The sequence below is a fragment of the Perognathus longimembris genome, chromosome 17 (genome assembly GCF_023159225.1).
Source record: "Perognathus longimembris pacificus isolate PPM17 chromosome 17, ASM2315922v1, whole genome shotgun sequence".
Classification (NCBI taxonomy): Eukaryota; Metazoa; Chordata; class Mammalia; order Rodentia; family Heteromyidae; genus Perognathus; species Perognathus longimembris.
This window is the reverse complement of record NC_063177.1, coordinates 34,413,022-34,431,448: the sequence shown is the minus strand read 5'-3', so window position 1 is coordinate 34,431,448 and position 18,427 is coordinate 34,413,022. Positions and strand designations below refer to the sequence as shown.

Sequence of the window (18,427 nt, the reverse complement as noted above, 5' to 3'; positions counted from 1 at the left end):
TTAGCCACATGAGAGTTTTGTTTCATTTATTCCTAAATCACAAATAAAGCAACCAAAAGGGAAATGTGAAAAGGGACAGAGTATTAGAAAATATGAGATCAGTTAATTTCCTTATGCACAATAATGGTTATGTTAAAAAAAAAAAAGTCCTATTCTCAGGAGATGCCATAAAGGGCAAAATGTCATGACTTTCAAATAGTTCACCCCCGAAGTGTGTGTACGGATGCATATATATGGGTATGTCTAGACACACATACACAAGCATAGAAGAAAAGTTGGGTAAGACAATCTTGCACAGTACTCTCAACTTTTCCATGTTTAAAATTTCTCTAAATAAAGTTGTGAGAAAAAAAAATTAATGGCCTAGGTTGAGAAGACAGAAATTCAATTCACTCTGCAGCCAGCTCTGAACCTTTTAGCATTTCAACCATAGCAAGTTTGCAGCCAACTTCAATTGGGGCACCCCTCTGAATTTCTAGAGGAAGGAAAAGGTGAGCAAGAACTAAAACCATGAATGATCTACAAGGATAGAAATTCCCAAAATGATGTAAGTCAGGGCTGGGAATATGGCCTAGTGGTAAAGTACTTGCCTCATATACATGAAGCCCTGGGTTCGATTCCTCAGCACCACATATATAGAAAAAAGCCAGAAGTGGCACTGTGGCTCAAGAGGTAGAGTGCTAGCCTTGAGCAAAAAGAAGCCAGGGACAGTGCTCAGGCCCTGAGTCCATGCCCCAGGACTGGCAACAAAAACAAAACAAAATTTTTTTTAAATGATATAAGTCAAAGCAAGGTAGAATAAAGATTCTAAGTAAAGGAAGACATTAAGAATGTTGTGTCAGGGGCCAGGAGTTTGGCCTAGTGGTAGAGTGCTTGCCTAACATGTACAAAGCCCTGGGCTTCATTCCTCAGTACCACATACAAAGAAAAAATCAGGTGGCCCTGTGGCTCAAGTGGTAGAGTGCCAGCCTTGAGCAAAAAGAGCTCAAGGACAGTGCCTAGGCCCTGAGTTCAAGCCCCAAGACTGGAAAACAACAACAACAAAATGTTATGTCATTCCAGGAACAAGACCAACACTACAGGCAGAATTAGGAGTTCCTAGGGATTCAGAGATAAGGATAAAGTTGGATACGTGCAGCCCAACAGACCCCGGAGCACCCATTTACCATTGTTGTTCTTCAAAAGGAAGCTAATGATTGAGTGAGCTCCTAGGGATTTGTAAAAGTGGCTTAGGGGGATGGCTGGCTAGATCCCAGGAATCATTAGAATGTATCAAAAGATTATTCTGAGTGAGTGTAAGGACAGCAAAAGGCTTTAGCCTTTTGTTTAGCTAGACAAAAGGAAGAAGGAATGAGGGAAATTGCGCTGCCTTTGAACAGGGCCAGGGAGAGAAGACTGCATGTCTCAGTTGTCTCAGTATTCACCCCTTGAAGGCAGGAGGTATCTATCATCAGATGAATCTGAGCCTCCTCTACTTCTCAAACTCCTCAACTATAAAAGGGTAGATAAGAGATGGCTATTGGAATGTCAGAACCCATGCTATTATCTGGGGCAAGATGAATTAAGGAGAAAGAGAAACATGGCATGAAGTAAAAAAGGTGACTTGTCTTATCTAAGCTACTTAGACAGCTGTGTTATGGGCTCCCAGATGATCTCTCCCCCATGTAGGAGAATATAAATAGTGCTCAATTTACCTGTGGCTAGCCACAAGCAGAAGGCCTGGTCACATGACTGAGTAAGCTGGAGTAAACCACCAAGCAGATCTCGGAGGTCAGACAGGTTTGCTACACCTCAATAGCTTGGACTCTGTCAGGAACCTCTGCTCTTAACCCTGATTCTGACTCATTCTGCCCTGGGCTGGAGGAAGGAAACTTATAAGGACCAAGTGTTCAGGTAGGTTCTTCAGAGCTAAGAAGGTCAGTCACAGATTCTGTTCTGACTTCAGGATCTGTGATCCTGATAGGGTTATTCTTCTCAACCCTTACATCCTTGGAAACCTGGGTGAACTTTCTGCTCCCACATGCGGAAAGTCTTCTCTGATCATCGCCTCACTCAGTCTCTACTGTACATCCCTAATTTCAAAGAGCAGACACCTAAGAGAACACTACACCCTACACAGCAATTCTTTCTCTGGGTCCTGACCTTCTATAACTAACCTCAAATGAGTGGCAAGTTCCCATGCTGTGTCTAGCTGTGGAAAAAACCCAAAGTGTGCTGGGCAACATTCCAGCGCAGCCCCTGCTCCAGAGTCCTGGGCTTGCCATTTGTTCAGATTTCCTAAGAGAGGCACAAAGGTTATACTATGGCTCTAGAGTAAACTAGGCAGAAAAGCAAATTACATGGCCCTTCCTTGAAGGAATTGGATTAGCAAGACTTTTCCTACCCTCAGCAGATGTCTGAGGCCACCGATGACCTCCTAGCAGAAGGCTGCTCTGGAATTACCTCTCCACATGGGCTTCCAGAAGCACAGAGTGTGACAACATACATCACTGGAAGGTGACACCATCTTCCCCCATATGAATGGGCTTTGGATCTGGTTCAAAACTCAGGAGCTTCTTTTATCAGTCAGGTAAATAAAAGGCTTCTCCTCTTGAAGAAAAAGGACAGTTTAATCCAGGGAAACAGTATGTTAATTACCCATTAATCCTCTCCAACTCTCTGGGTACTGGAAAGTAAAGGCTCAGCTGTCACTATCATCTCCAGGCAGATAGCACAGCCATTTGTACAGCAGCTCCAGCAGAGGTGCATTAAAGCTTCACACAAACCCCCCAATACCTGGGAGACAGCCTTCTTTCATCCTTCTCTATCTTCCTCTGATTTTAGTTGTCATTCATCCATCATTTACTTAGGAATAGGAAAGAGCCAGAACAGTGGAAGATATGGACAGAAGGTAAAGAGAGAGAATTGTGGGGATAGTACCTAACTCAGTAACTGGACTGCCCAGCACCAACATTATGAGTGTACATGCTAGGGTAATAATATACTGAATGCTCACAGAACTGTTTCAGGTACCATGAAAAAACTTTCTAAGAACAACTTAACCCAGCCAGGTCAATCAAGTCTATGGCAGCAGAAGGTAAGCATTTCAGATAAAGTATGCACACTAGAATTAAAGACTTTTCTAGGTCCTGGTGGCTCACATCTATAATCCTAGTTACTCAGGAGGCTGAGAAAATAAGGTTTGAGGCTATTCCAGGCAGAAAAATATAGGACTCTCCATCTCCAAAATAATCAGCAAAAGTGGTCTAGAGGTATGGCTCAAGTGGTAAAATACCAGCCAAGCAAGCATGAGGCCCTGAATTCAAACCTCAGTACTGCCCCCACCCCCCACCCCCCAAAAAAACCCACAAGTAAAGATTTTTAGAAGCCTGTTTTTTCTAGATTAAGTAGAGTATGCCTTACCCTAGAACTCTGGCAGTTGGGGGAGGGGGAGACAAACTACAAAGTAATAATAATGGAGCAATTCAGCACCTTCAAGGAACATGGACAGATGCTCAATGTGTGCTTTGTTGTGAAAGCACAGGGCTGGAACCCAGCAGGGTCTGATCCTCTATTTGCCTAGCAAAGATTCTCACATCCAGCCCTCCTTGGGCTAGGACTAAAAAGGAAGCCTGACTGAAAGGAACCATTTCTTTGTGTATAAAGTTGTAACTCCTGGTCCATCTGGTGCGATATGATGTACTAAACCACACAAACTCCCTCCCCCCATGACCTACCACATTCACAAAGGCATGAGTATACCAACCGCCTGGTGTTGGGCAGAAGAAAGCTCTCTGGCCCTAGACCTGTAACCTAGCATCATTTTCTAAATGGAACTTGCTGTTTTCCCCCCCCAAGTCCTTTACTGTATAGAGAGGAAGTATCTATTACTCCATGGTTGTGGCACAGAAGAGCCTTCCAAGCCTGTGTTTTAAGAAATGAAGAGCTGAGTGGAGAGCACAGTGACAGTGCTTAATCCTGAAGTAAAGGAAGCAGCATTCCCTACGAGGCACCTGGCATCCAGAGCATTCTCAGAGTGGCACACCCAATTGGCTCCTAGGATAATGTGGAGGCATGGGCTACTAACTCATGGCAACAGACACCTACCTAGTCAGGTCCAGATTCTGATGCTAACCCTATTCAGCATGAGAAATAAAAAGACAAGCTGCAGTCTCCTGAGAGGTGGCCTACTACTGGTTCAATACCTGAGCCCAAATTCTGCCTCTGCCTCTGCTTCTGCCCCAATGTTAGGTGAATTCGGGTGTCCCATAAATTCTCTAGGTGTAACTGTTAAATGGGGAAGAGATATTATAAGGATATAGAAGAAAATCCCCATTTAAAAAACGTCTAGTAGCCAAATTCTCTAGCACATATTCATTGGTTAAGCATTGTATTTGGAAATAAGATTCATAGATACAAGAACAATAAAAGCAGTAAATAAAACACCCATATAATCTTAACCTAGATTTCTTTATTGACATTTGCCCCATCTGCTACAGTCAACTTTTCTTTCATATGCATGATTTTCTTACACACACTCACACTTGACACCTACACACATACACACTCCTTCATGAATTTTTTACATGGAGTTATATTTGAAAACAACTGGAACTATAGGAGAGTGGAAATGAAGAGAAAGCAAAGGCAGCCTTGTTCCTAGGCTCTGCTCCCATTCTTGCCTGCCATGCAAACAGCAAGCACTCAAGTGCTCTGCTCTAGAAGTAACATGAGATGCTTGGTTACTTTTTCTTATTTTTTCCAAAACAAATCCCACAAAGAGACAACAACAAAACATTTATGAGTCATAGAAACAACTTTATTATATACAAGTGGTGTGTGTGTGTGTAGCCCTGGGGCCTGAACCCAGGTCCTAGGAGCTGTACTTCAACTTTTTTTGCCCAAGGCTAGATCTTTCTTTCCTTTTTTTTTTGTCAGTCCTGGGGCTTGAACTCAGGGCCTGAGCACTGTCCCTGGCTTCTTTTTGCTCAAGGCCAGCACTCTACCACTTGAGCCACAGCACCATTTCTGGCTTTTTCTATGTATATGGTGCTGAGGAATCAAACCCAGGCCTTCACATATGCAAGGCAAACACTTTACCACTAGGCCATATTCCCAGCCTCTCAAGGCTAGATCTCTACCACTTGAGCCACAGCTCTAGTTCCAGCTTTTTGGTGGTTAATTGGAGATAAGAGTTTCACATGCTTTCCTGCCTTGATTGGCTTTGAATCATGATCCTTAGATCTTAGCCTTCTGAGTAGCTAAGATTATGGGCATGAGCCACCAGTGCCTGCCTAGAAGTGTTTTTTTGTTTTGTTTTCCCAGTCCTGGGGCTTGAACTCAGGGCGGGAGCACTGTCCCTGGCTTCTTTTTGGTCAAGGTTAACACTCTACCACTTGAGCCACAGTGCCCCTTCTGGCTTTTTCTATGTATGTGGTGCTGAGGAATCGAACACAGGGCTCATGTATACGAGGCAAGCACTCTACCACTAGGCCATTTTCCCAGCCCTAGAAGTGTTTTTTTGTAATATTTGTTGTAGTGAGATTTTACCTGATAAGGGTAGGAAGTAGCTGGGAAAGAAAAGCTCACACAGCACATGAGTGTTAGAACATTCAAGAATTTGATGCAAACTCTTCTTTGGAGGTTAAGAACCACCCATAAAACTATATAGGATAGACATCTCCAAGAAGGAGACTGGACAATTCTCCCTGACACCAAAACTAGGGCTTTCACACAAAATTGAAGTCACTGCTGCTCGGTTCCCTTTACTGGGCACTATCTTACATCATAAGGACCTCAATCCCAGTTAAACTAAAGCAAGGAGGAGACATGCTCCAGCAGATCACATGCCCCAGGCTTCTCTACAGAGAAGACTAAGTTGTCATCATGACACTGTGCCACTTGCAGCCATCCCCCACCTACACACACACACACACACACCCCACATTTTTCCCCAGGTGCTTTTTGATTTTACATAGTCACACACAAGAAAGGCACTCTCTCCTCTAAGCTCCATCTTAGCATGTCTTCCTAACATGGCTCCAGCTCAGTAACCATGATCCCACAGAGGCAGAAACACCCCAACTTCCCCTGAGCAATATCTGCCTTTTATTATCTACTCATTCCATATGAGAATTGCATATCTCAACTCAGCTAGAAACACTCAAAAGTCACTACCATATCACATATACCATAATGTAGTCACCATTATCTTCTAATTATCTATACCTATTTATACCCCACAGGGAAAACAGGTGTGGAAAGCCTATAATGTGGTATGTCTGGGGTACAAAGGAACAGATTACTTTGTAGCCCATATATATTCTTTCTCTCTCTCTCTTCCGGGTAGTCTCGGGGGCCTGGTATTTTCACTTAGCCTTTTCATCCATGGCTGGCATTCAACCACTTGAACCACAGCTCCACTTCTGGCTTTTTGGTGGTTATTTGGAGATGAGAATCTCAGACTTTTCTTCCTGGGCTGGCTTTGACGTGCAATCCTCAGACCTCAGCCTCCTCAACAACTAAGACTATAGGCATGATTCACCAGCATCTGGCTTCTCTCTCTCTCCAACTTTTGACACTAGGTCATGTTATACAGCCCAGGATAGCCTGGAATTCATTGTATAGTCCAAGCTGTTCTTAAACTTGAGGTCCTCCTGCCTCAGCCTCCTGAGTCTTTGCTCTCCTAGAATACAGGTACACAAATGAAAGAAAAACAGAGTGGAGATGTTCTAGATAGGTGACAGTAATGCTAGCCTAAAATGAAATGTGTAACAACTCCCCATATACATGAGAAGAGCCTTTTGCCTAATAAAGCAAAAAGATGTTATCAGTCACCATTGGTCTTGCGCCAAGTTACTTGCTTTCTGGGCCTCTATTTCCCAATTTGCCTAATACTATAGGACAGTTATAAGAATTAAAAAGAAACACCTGAGGGGCTGGGGCTATGGCCTAGTGGCAAGAATGCTTGCCTCGTATACATGAGGCCCTGGGTTCGATTCCCCAGCACCATATATACACAAAATGGCCAGAAGGGGCGCTGTGGCTCAAGTGGCAGAGTGCTAGCCTTGAGCAAGAAGAAGCCAGGGACAGTGCTCAGGCCCTGAGTCCAAGCCCCAGGACTGGCCAAAAAAAAAAAAAAAAAACCACCTGTGTATTGATTGTTAGCACCAAGCGCCAAATAAACTACAGCTAGCTATAGCCTCAAGTTCTCTGAAAAATAGTGGATTTGGGGACTTTCCAGAATTGGAATTCACAGGTTCTTTCTATAAAAGCAGCTGTTTCATTTTCTGCTGTGAATACACAGGTTGACTGTTCCCATTGAGAAAGCAGCCAGGTGCTGCTGTCAGGGTTAAGATGTGCTCATCCTCCATGGATGTAGCTGCCACAACCCACCTCTCCCCATACTCTCAATCCACACTATGCCATATTTACTATGAAAACCCTCCGGGTGCATCCTTGTCTATCTTCCACTATGCTATACACGCCCACCCCACTCCCAGCTTGTATGTCATATCTGATAGGCACGAGTTAAACAGACAATTCCCAAACAGAGGCTGTGAGGCAGGTTTCTGCCAGCCTGCAGCTGTGGGGCAGGGAATGCACGTGTTATCAGCAGTGGTTCTCTCAAAGCCATGTGGGCGATCAAACATGCACAGAGAACAGAAAACTCTTAAAGGGAAGGGAGTGTGAAGGAGGGTGGAGGTAAGAGAAGCTGCTTATTCTCCTAGTCACAACTTCACTTTGTTCAAAGTTGTACTCAGCTAGGCTGGTTAGCCACTTTGACTAATACCAGGCCCATAGTTGGCAACCTTAGGACAGGGAATACAGACTCTGGATGACAGTTTAAGTGTCTAGTGTTTGGGGAAGGATAATGAACTCCTCCTTCCTGCATAATACCATTTGGTGGGAGGAGGAGAATAGCCATGCCTGATATCACAGAATAAAACCTGACAAGAGGTGGGGGGTGGGGGGAGAATGCACGCACGGGGTGGATTTCAGCCTGATCACAATTCAGAGGCTACCCTAGGATTCATAGGTAATTCTTCTCTCACCTTACTTGCTATATGGTATAGCACCACTAAGAAGCTGGCATCAATCTACCTAAGCAAAAGACATCTTAGTCTTTGTCTCCTGTCTCCTTGGCCCATCACCCATATCCACTTCTAAGCCTAAATCTAGATAGTCCAACTTTTTAAGCAAAATCATAACATAATCCTATACACTGGCTGTTTCCATGGATCATACCTGGTAACTGCCCAAGTTCACCCGCTGGCTCAAAGAGAACCTACAGCTCTAGCAATGACATCCATGGAAATGCCACGTCTTTGCCACTAGCTGGGCTTCAAGCCCAATGACCAGGATGAATAGGAGACCAGTGATTTAAAGAAAGAAAGAATGCTAACACTTGAGGTGGGGGTGAAGGAAAGGGAGGAGTGGCCTTGCAAGTAGCTGAAGAGAGGTATTATAGAGGGGTAACAGGGTTCAGGGACTAGAAGTGGGAAAGACTAAATACAAGGGGGGGAGACTAGCTGGGGGGGAGGTGTGGCTCCCTCTCCCCACCCCACTGCCTTTCCAGCAACTCAATCCAGCAAGTATTTATTGAGCATGACACTCCCCATCTGCCCTGGCCCTCCCTCTGCAAAAACACTCAAATCTGTTCAAGCTGCAGAGTGAGTTCCATTGCACTTGAACTTGAAGCATAAGGTGCCTACCTCTTAAAAAGGCAGGCATACAATTTCCAGGATGGAACAGAAGGGACAACAGAAGTTTGGAAAAACTAAGAAACATAGTAAAGGAGACAAGACAACATTATTTTTTTTCTTTTTCTTCCTTTTTTATTTTTTTTTTAATTTTTTTATAGTGCTGGGTATCAAACCCAAGGCCTCCCACATGCTAAGCATATGCTCTACCACTAAGTTACATTCCTGGCCTCAACAATGTCACTTTTGAAAGAAAAGGGAGAAAAGACAGTAGAAGTTTAATTTAACTTTAGAGAGAATACAATGGCCATTTTTAAAAAAATCCTATTTAAATTATCCCTGCAGTTCTGTAACTTCAGCACACACCAGGTATTCCTGCTTTTTCTGCCTCCTGCAGCTTGAATTGGCATTTTATTCATTCTGGGATGCAACAGCATCTGCCTTTAGAACTGTGTATCTAATTCTTCCTTTGGGTCTGAAGGAGGTAATACCTCAGTGTTCTCCACAGGTCTTCATTTAGTCTGGATCCACTGAAGAAGCTGCCGGCCATTCACAGGGTAAAGTAGAAGCACAGAAAATTTATAACTGCCTTGCCAAATACTGTCTACTATCTAAGAAGCCACTTTTGGGCAGCCCGAGGTCAATTGCATCAGAGCAACCAAAGCCCTCCAGAAGAATCTTCCCAGCGCCCCAATCCTTTTATTAGGGAGCTGGAAACATACACTGTTAATGTGCAGGCAGTGCTAAGCCAAAGGCACTCTATCCACCCCCAGTGTCAGCTATCTGCTCATGATCAAACCCACAGACTCCTGTGCCTGAACAAGGCAGGATAAGTGTCTGTACAAGGCCTGGACTTCAGTTCCAGGTCCCCTGGGGCTGGACTTCAAGTTTCCTTATTATAAAATACTTTGATAGCATTCTTTCAAGTTCATTAAAGCTGCCCTTGATTGGCTGTGGTGCTCCCACACACTAAGTCATTTGAGGCTTATTTGGGCCTGAGGATAAACACTTAAAATGACTCCAGAACTAACCATTTAGCTTTGCCTCCCCAGGGGGAGGATGAAGTATCAGAAAGCCAGGTAGTCTAGTGGGCACCATGAGCTGGAGGCATGTGTGTTCACAACCAGCTGTGCCAGAGTTCCCTACCACATAGTTGCACTCATGAGTGATAGCCCTAGCCTGAGCTCCACATGTCTGCAAAGAACTGGAGCACAGATAATTTATGAACTTAAAACAGCATCCCAAACTCTTTCCTCTCTGAGATCAGAATTTGTTTTTTACCTAACCATGTGAAGAGATTTGGCTAATGTCTGGTTAATTCATACCCTGCAAAACAAATAATGAAATCCTCTGTGAGGATATAATTCCGGTGGAGAGGAAAGCCGACCAGATTTCCTATTCAGCCTTTCTTGGCTTCCACTCACCCTTCTCTACTCACTCTTCCAGGACGGCGAAGAGCAAATTCCATGCTGGAGGAGGGCAGAACTCATGAAGCCATGAGCTCTGAACTGGGAAGGGCATACCAAGTTTTCTCTCCCAGTGTTTAAAAAGGCTGCAAACTGCCCATGGAATAAAAGCAGAGCACTTGAGCAAGGGTCAAATAACATGATATATGTATTTGTAAGAAATCCAAAACATAATTTGCTTCCAGAATATGCCACACTATGAAGTCTGAATCCTTTGGTGGAAAGACTCTCCTCGATACTTGTAAGAACCTAGAGGTGATTCACGGGGTGCTAGTGGCTACAGTCTGTATTCCTAGCCACTCAGGAAGCAGAAATCTGATGATCGTGGTTTGAAAACACAGGCAAAAAAGGAGAAAAGTGGAGACTTTTATCCCCAATTAACCATCAAAAAAGCCCAAAGAAAGACAGGTACTGATGGCTCACAACTTTAATCCTAGCTCCTCACGAGGTTGAGATCTGAGAATTGTGGTTCAAAGCCATCCTGGGCAAGAAAGATCATGAGACTCCTATTTCCAATTAACCACCAAAAAAACAGAAGTGGAGCTTTGGCTCAACGTGGTAAAGCGCTAAAGCGCTAGCCTTGAGCAAAGAAACTCAGGGATAGCACCCAGGCCCTAAGTTCAAGCCCCAGTACTGGTACCAGGTACGCGCGCGCACACACACACACCACTCATAAAACACCTAGAGGTAGGCACTCTTATTTATTTATTTTTTTTGGCCAGTCCTGGGCCTTGGACTCAGGGCCTGAGCACTGTCCCTGGCTTCTCTTTGCTCAAGGCTAGCACTCTGCCACTTGAGCCACAGCGCCACTTCTGGCCATTTTCCATTTATGTGGTGCTGGGGAATTGAACCCAGGACCTCATGTATACGAGGCAAGCACTCTTGCCACTAGGCCATATCCCCAGCCCCCATGGCACTCTTATTTTTAACAGTTCCACAATAGCATGGCCCTGTGGCTCATCATGCCATTCAGTATGTTCTGATAGCAGCAGAGAATGCAAATCGGTCTTCTCTTAGCTACTAAATTCTACCAGCCACTTTGGCAACACTGCAACTATCACTGTGAAGTTTTATAATCCTGCCTCAAGTTTCCCAAAGATCCATACTTGAGACCAGAGGGAGTGATGTTACCTTACCACCACACCCTACTGATATACTCATCTCTCCTCTACTGACCTTAAGGGATTATGATCTCTTACATCCAAGGTTATATAAGTCAAGAACTTCCCATACTGGCTAATCCTGTGCTATCCAAAAACACTCTGAACACACAAAACCCTCACTCTTTTAGGTACAAAGAGATAAAAGACAGTGGCATCAGTGGTGACATCCTAGAAATGGCAGGCATTTAATTTCAAGGATGTCATCATTGGTGATAACATTTAAGTCAGGTCTTTCAGCAGTACATTTTGCTGACCATGTGCTTAGAACTGGCAAAGCTGTCATATAGCAGTTAGCAGTGTCAGGTTAGAAAGAGCCCAGGTTTTAATGCTCTCCAAATAGAAGCTGCCTCAATTACAGGATGTAAAAGGGCAATTGTAGCTCTTACAGAATTTTAGCTGTACCCCCAAGTCTCATTATACTAAGGGTTCCCTGCTATAGACAATCTCAACTTTAATCTCTGGGCCACCAAGGACCAGAAGGACCACAGTCGGGGGAGGATTTTTCTCTCTTGATCATTAATACTTGATATGGCTCCATACCTATCTAAACACCCATACCCTAAGGGCTAAGTTTTCAAAGCATTTTGAGAAAAGGAGTTTAATAATTATCAATAGCTTTGCTAGTAACAATGCTGCCTTATATTCACAAAATTACCATCCTGGGGAACTTAAATGACATTTGACATAAACCATTCTTTCTATGTCCCTGTGGGGAAATGAGTATTTTAGAACAACCATGACTACTGCCAGGTCTCAATGATTTATTCAGCAAACTAAAAGGTAATGAGAAAAATTCAAAACAGGAGATATGACTAAAGAAATTTCCATCTGAATTTTTTCTTTTTTTTTTTTGCCAGTCCTGGGTTTTGAACTCAAGGCCTGAGCACTGTCCCAGGCTTCTTTTTTGCTCAAGACTAGCACTCTACCATTTGAGCCACAGCACCACTTCTGGCTTTTTTCTATGTATGTGGTGCGGAGGAATCAAACCCAGGGCTTCATGTATATGAGGCAAACACTCTACCACTAGGCCATATTCCCAGCCCAACCATCAGATTTTGAAATGTATTAACTGAAAACTAATAGTTGGAATTGTGAGGTTAAAGAAAGAAGGAGCAAATTTGCCTGACAGTTAAGCTTTTATATAAATTCAAATTAGCTATGTCTACTGAAAACATGTTACCTAACAACTAGAAGGTTGGAGGGAATCTGGAGTTAAACATACTGATCCTTCACAAAGACTGAGAACTGACTGGAGGCAGATGGTCCCTTTTCTCCTAAAGTAGGGAATATAGGATTATTAGTTTTCTTTCCCACCTCAGCACTTCATGAGGTCTGCATTCCACTCATTTGAAGCTAATTTTTACATAGGAGTAATAATAGTCAGGTACACTCTGTCAGGAATAATGGCAGGCAAAGCTTTCTATAAAGAGCCACACTGAATTAATTAGGATCTGTATGTACTCGGTTCTGTCACTAACAGCATAAAAGCAGCCATAGATAATGCCTTAAATGAAAATGGCTGTGTTTCAATAAAACTTTATTTAAAAAACAGGAATAGGGCTAGACAGTTGCTAAAGCCTATAATCTCTGCTGCTTGGGAGGCAGAGATTGGGAAAATCATGGTTGGAGGCCAGTCTGGGCATAGAAGTTTGTGAAACTCTATCTTACTCAATGTCTGGGAGTAGTGGCAAGCACCTGTCATCCCCAGTAACATTCTCAGCAAAACAGGAAGCACAAGTAGCGGGACCACAGCCTAGGGCAGCCCAGGTACAAAGCAAGACCCTACTTGAAAATAACCAGAGCAGGGGCTGGGGATATAGCCTAGTGGCAAGAGTGCCTGCCTCGGATACACGAGGCCCTAGGTTCGATTCCCCAGCACCACATATACAGAAAACGGCCAGAAGCGGCGCTGTGGCTCAAGTGGCAGAGTGCTAGCCTTGAGCGGGAAGAAGCCAGGGACAGTGCTCAGGCCCTGAGTCCAAGGCCCAGGACTGGCCAAAAAAAAAAAAAAAAGAAAAAAAAAAGAAAATAACCAGAGCAAAAAGGGGCTGGAGGCATGGCACGAGTGGGAGAACATCTTCCTTACAAGCATGAGGCTGAGTTTAATCCCCAATATCACCAAAACAAACAGGCATAGGGCCAGATATGCAGATACAGTCTACAGACTACACGCTATTACTTGCCAATCCTTGTTTAAGAAGGTTCTGGTGGGTTATAGAGGTGCTAAGGCAGCATTCAGCTCCAAAGCCCCAGTGGGGCTAGTCTATTGGAGGGAAAATTAGCAAAGCATATTAAATTCATCTTCATGGGGCTGGGAGTATAAATCAGAAGTAAAACCCTTATCTAGCATAATAAATGCCCCGAGTTCAACCCTAGCCACAAAAAACAAACACCAGTAAAAATACATTGTTTTCATTCTAGAGATGGGTAGACTGGACCCCAGAAAATTGCACCTCCTAGTCTTGTTTTGTCTATCGTTAGTAGTCCTGGAAGAACACAAAGCAGCCCCTAACTGACCTAAGACACAAAAGTGAATTTAATCCCAGGGCAAATGCAGTACAAAATTTATCCTGGTTCCTATTACCCGCTCTTGGCTAGCTCTTAACTTAGACTTGACCCTTGTTTTTCTCTTTACTCTCAGTCTTACTAACTCCTTGCCCAGGCTCATAAAAATGAAATTGTTCCTCACTTTATGAAAACATTCCTTATGGATGAATGGTCACAGAAGGTAAATTCACTCTTTACACCATAACCCTTTATACAAGGCCTCATCTATCTTGTCAAGAACACAGCAGGGTGTGCAGTGTGAGATAACTGCACAGTGGAGTGTTACATCATTTTGGGATGAGAAACAGAAACAGTGACGACACTTAATTGTTCCTGAAACCCAGTCCCAGCTCGCATGCCTTTTCAAACAGTTGGGTTTCAGAGTCCAGTTTAGAGAGTTCATTTTAAAAGATGAGGGAATAAAAATGCAAGAGGAGGCCTTGAAATTCTGAAACCTGCAGTACTGGTTTCAAACCAATCTAGGTTTGCTCTTTGAAGCCTGAAAAGGCAGTGGGCTCTAGCCAACAGTGCTCTCACATTGGCTCAGAGGAGGGAATAACGATATAAGCAGCCACAAACACTTCTAATAGCATCTTCTGTGTTCCAGGCACTGTCCTAAGCACTTTGTTGATTTATTTGATTTTTAGGATGCAGACATTATCCACAGATGAGGAAAGTGAAGCACAGAAGCCAAGTAACTTCCTCAAAGCCACACAACTAGTAAATGGCAGACCCTGGATTTGAAACCCAGGCATTGCGACTACCAACCACCATTCTCTTAATAGTAAGGAGTTTCCTTCTACTATATATGTCCTATTAGTCTAAAGAAAGCCATCCTCTTCATGAGACCACATTCGAAGGCCACATGAAGGTTGACAGTAACAACAAAAGACCGGAAGGGCTCCAAACCAAAGACTAAGTGCATTCCCTTAATTTCTGACCACAAGAAAGTTCATTGGAAAAAAAGAAAAAGAAAAAGAAAAAAGAAAGTTCATTGGCTTATTTATTTTTGTGCTAGACCTTGAGCTTGAATTCAGGGCCTGGATACTATCCGTAAGCTTTTGTACTCAAAGTTAGCACTCTAGCACTTGAGCCACAACTCTACTTCTGGCCTTTTGGTAGCTAATTGAAGATAAGATTCTCACTGACTTTCCTGCCTGGGCTGTCTCCGAACCTCCATACTCAGATTTCAGCATCCTGAGTAGGATTACAGGCATGAGCTCTTGGCACCTGGCAATCTATTTTTTTTTCTCTCTCTCTCCTATCTTACTGAAAACCCACAGATAATCCCACTATACAAAGACAAATGCTTTATTAATACTTAAGCATATTGATAGGTGAAGAAACAATGGATCAGCCCAATATTTAACAAGAGTCCATCAAATTTTCCCTAAGCCATCTGGCCAGTTATGCAGAGCTGCAGCTAACTATGTTTTCTTCAATACCTTAAGGCCTGACCCTAAAGAAGGAGCAAGTCATGTAAAAGACCCAAGCATCCAAACCTATAGTCTTCCCTTTTGCACAGCACCTACTAGTGTTTGTGGGTTTTTGTTTGTTTTTTGCCAGTCCTGGGGCTTGAACTCAGGGCCTGAGCACTGACCTGGCTTCTTTTTGCTCAAGGCTAGCACTCTGCTACTTGAGTCACAGCACCACTTCTGGCCTTTTCTTTCTTTCTTTCTTTTTTTTTTTTTTCAGGCAGGCGAGAAAGTTTATTACCGAACTGCTGGCCTATACTTCTGGCCTTTTCTATATATGTGGTGCTGGGGAATCAAACCCAGGGCTTCATGTATATGAGGCAAGCACTCTTGCCACTAGGCCAAATTCCCAGCCTTGTTTGTCCTTTTAATATTAGCTATGTAGTATGAACCAAATAATTGCTCTTAAAATATGATTGCTAATCAGTTTCCAGCTACTACACAGGCAGGCTTTCTGCTGATTTCTACTAAAAGTGACCAAGGTTCTGGTGCTTGTTGTTCTAATAACTTCCCCTGGTTTCAAGGAAGCCCAAACAAAACCAACAGGTTTGTAGTCTTGTGGTTTGCTTTATAAAGTTCGTGATAGGCAAGAGTTTGTCTAGGCATTGCCTTCTTCTACTCTACCAGATTCTACATATACTTTTCCTACTTAGTTACCACCTTATTACCAGGTTTCTGCGTTCCAAGATGCGATACTAACATAGTGAGGTCTAGAAAAACATAAGGGTATTCTACCTCAGAGACCTCAAAGACCATTCCTACCTAGCAACACACTGTACCATCTATAGTCTCCAGAGGAGGATATGCAGCAACTAAGATTAGCAATCTCCAGAATCTCAAGAGACTCTGGTTTGGACAATGCTATTAACTGTTAAGATGGCAGAGCCCATGACTTTTGTACATTTGGTACAGACTCGGGCTTTGGGAGTGTGCAGTGATCTTTTCACATCTGGTGTGAATCAAATGCAAGCCTCACTTTCAACTTACTGCCAACCTCTTCACACAAGTAGGTTCCTTTTCCGTTTCTAAGTGACTGTATTTGTGGGTCCCCTCACAGCTTTGAGTGTGAAAGCAAGGTTCAGCTTGCTCCTCATTTTTTCCCACCCACCATATAGCAAGTTACTATAAAAAAAAAAAAAAGTTTCGGTGCTGTTTAGAGTGTGGGGTATTTGCCACAGCATATTTGATTGCAGCCCTCACCCCACTGCCACGTTGGCTGGCAATGCTCAGGACAATACAACATTGGGGGGGAGGGGGAGACAGAGGCAAAGTGCCCAAGTCCTAAACACATGCACGCACGAACAGGATAGTTGGAATGAGACAGCCATATTAAGCAGGTCGACGAACTGGGAACCTACAACTGTAGAGAATCGGAAGCGGAGCACTTGCGCCGCAGTACAAGCCGTTAAACTAACTCATTCCAACGGGCTGTGATACAATCTGCTCCAGAAGGTGGCATAAAGGGAAGCGCACGTGAAGTGGTGGAGAAAGGAACTCCAGAGCTGTATAGTGGGATGCTGGGCCAAACTCAAGCTGGAAAAGTAACACATGGCTCCACCAGGCTCTCCTCCATGCCCCTCCCCCTCTCGTGCAGACGCCCAGCGCCCACCGGCTCCTCGCTCCCAGAACAACCCTCAGCGCAGGGCGCACCCCTCACCCCACCCCGCGCCACTCCTCACACCTCGCTTCCATCCCCTGAATCTTCCACTCACCCCCATACGACACTTCTGCCACTCTTCGGTTACGCCCCCAAAACTAGCTTCCATCTGCCAGGTGCACCCCACGTCCAAAGCTCCCCGTTCCTCTGCCCTCAGACTTTGCTCGCCCCACAAACACCTTTCCTCGCCCCCGTCCACTTTCCCCTAACACTTCTCACAGTACCCCTCCCCCCCCCCGTCCCCTCGCCCTCTCACCCCGACCTCCAACGGCTCCTTCCCCCAAGTACCCGCTCTAGTCCCAGCTCACCTGCACGGCCACCCCCGTCCCGGCGCTGGTGCGGCTGCTGCAGCTGGAACGGGACTGTGGCCCTGAGCGGCTGCAGCCCAGCCCGGGGGGAGCCGGCAGGGGCTGGTGGAGAACAGCCCCGCCGGAGCCCTCCGGCCCCTCCGCGCCCCGGCCCCCAGGAACCTCCACCCCTGCCGCCTGCTGCGGCCCCTGCCATAACCCTCCCAGCCACCCGCCTGCCTCGGCCCCACAGCGAGCCCCACACAGCCCCCAACCCCCGCCGCAGCGACTTATCTGCCCTACGGGGCGGTGATCGGCCCCCTCAGCTCAGAACTCTAATTGGCCTACCGAGCTCCAAGACCCCACCTCTCAACCAATTAACTGTAGGATCTTCCGTTTCCGAGGATGATTGGTCGATGTGCCTAGCGATCCAACCCAAGAGCCCACCCCCATCCCAGTCCCCGCCTGCTTCCTTGGTCCGAGAAGGCACTGATTGGTCCTACCCGAAGAGGGCTGGTTCCCCAGCGCAGCCAATGAGAAGACTCAGGAAGGAGGAACGTTACACCCAGTCCAGGTAGTATGCAAATATGATGTCACGTGACGTCAGGCTTTGCAGGGGGTGGGCCGGAGCGTGGGTTGTAATCAAACACTAGTGAAATTTTTATAGGGGTGGAGTGTCAAACTTAGAGCAGTTGAATACCAGTAACATAATGAAAAGGATAACCTAAAAACATCAGTTGTAATCCTCATAGGATCTCCCTGGTGCTTGCTAAGATTCTGCAAGTTAATGCAAAGTTTGTGTACCATTTGCATGTGATTTGTATTATACTCTCACGATTTACAGCACCTTGTCTCACGTGACACTCAACATTGGTCTTTCTCCACGTTTCCAAATCTCTACTTGGATAACAACTATTATCCAACAAATTGGTACTCTGAAAGGGAGTTGGAAATTCCCCCTCCAGAGCGCTCCATTGAAGTCTATCTTCATAGAGTGTAAGAACAAAGTGACTGAGAAACTTGCCCAAGTTTGCATAGTGACTCCATTAGCAAAACCTGGTCTTCCCAGTTCAATGCTCTCTGCCCTACAAGTCAAAACAAGACTAATAGTCCCCAAAGAGAATGCATGCAGTTGTGAAAATCACATACTA

The 18,427-nt window shown here is 44.7% G+C and overlaps 1 protein-coding gene across 3 annotated transcripts in view; it reads right to left on the bottom strand.

Moving 5' to 3' along the window:
* The window catches only part of Fam117a (family with sequence similarity 117 member A), a 55,402-nt gene extending 37,887 nt beyond the window's left edge, over positions 1–17,515 (bottom strand). The window contains exon 1 of one of the 3 annotated variants that reach the window (XM_048367255.1): positions 17,298–17,515. In XM_048367255.1, the coding sequence (XP_048223212.1) occupies positions 17,298–17,493 (196 nt within the window). In that variant the 5' untranslated portion in view covers positions 17,494–17,515. Of the gene's footprint in view, positions 1–2,442; positions 2,604–2,637; positions 3,191–17,297 lie in introns of those variants that run through there. The other 2 variants (XM_048367257.1, XM_048367256.1) reach the window with 2 other exon arrangements.
* Between the last annotated feature and the right edge of the window lie 912 nt (positions 17,516–18,427).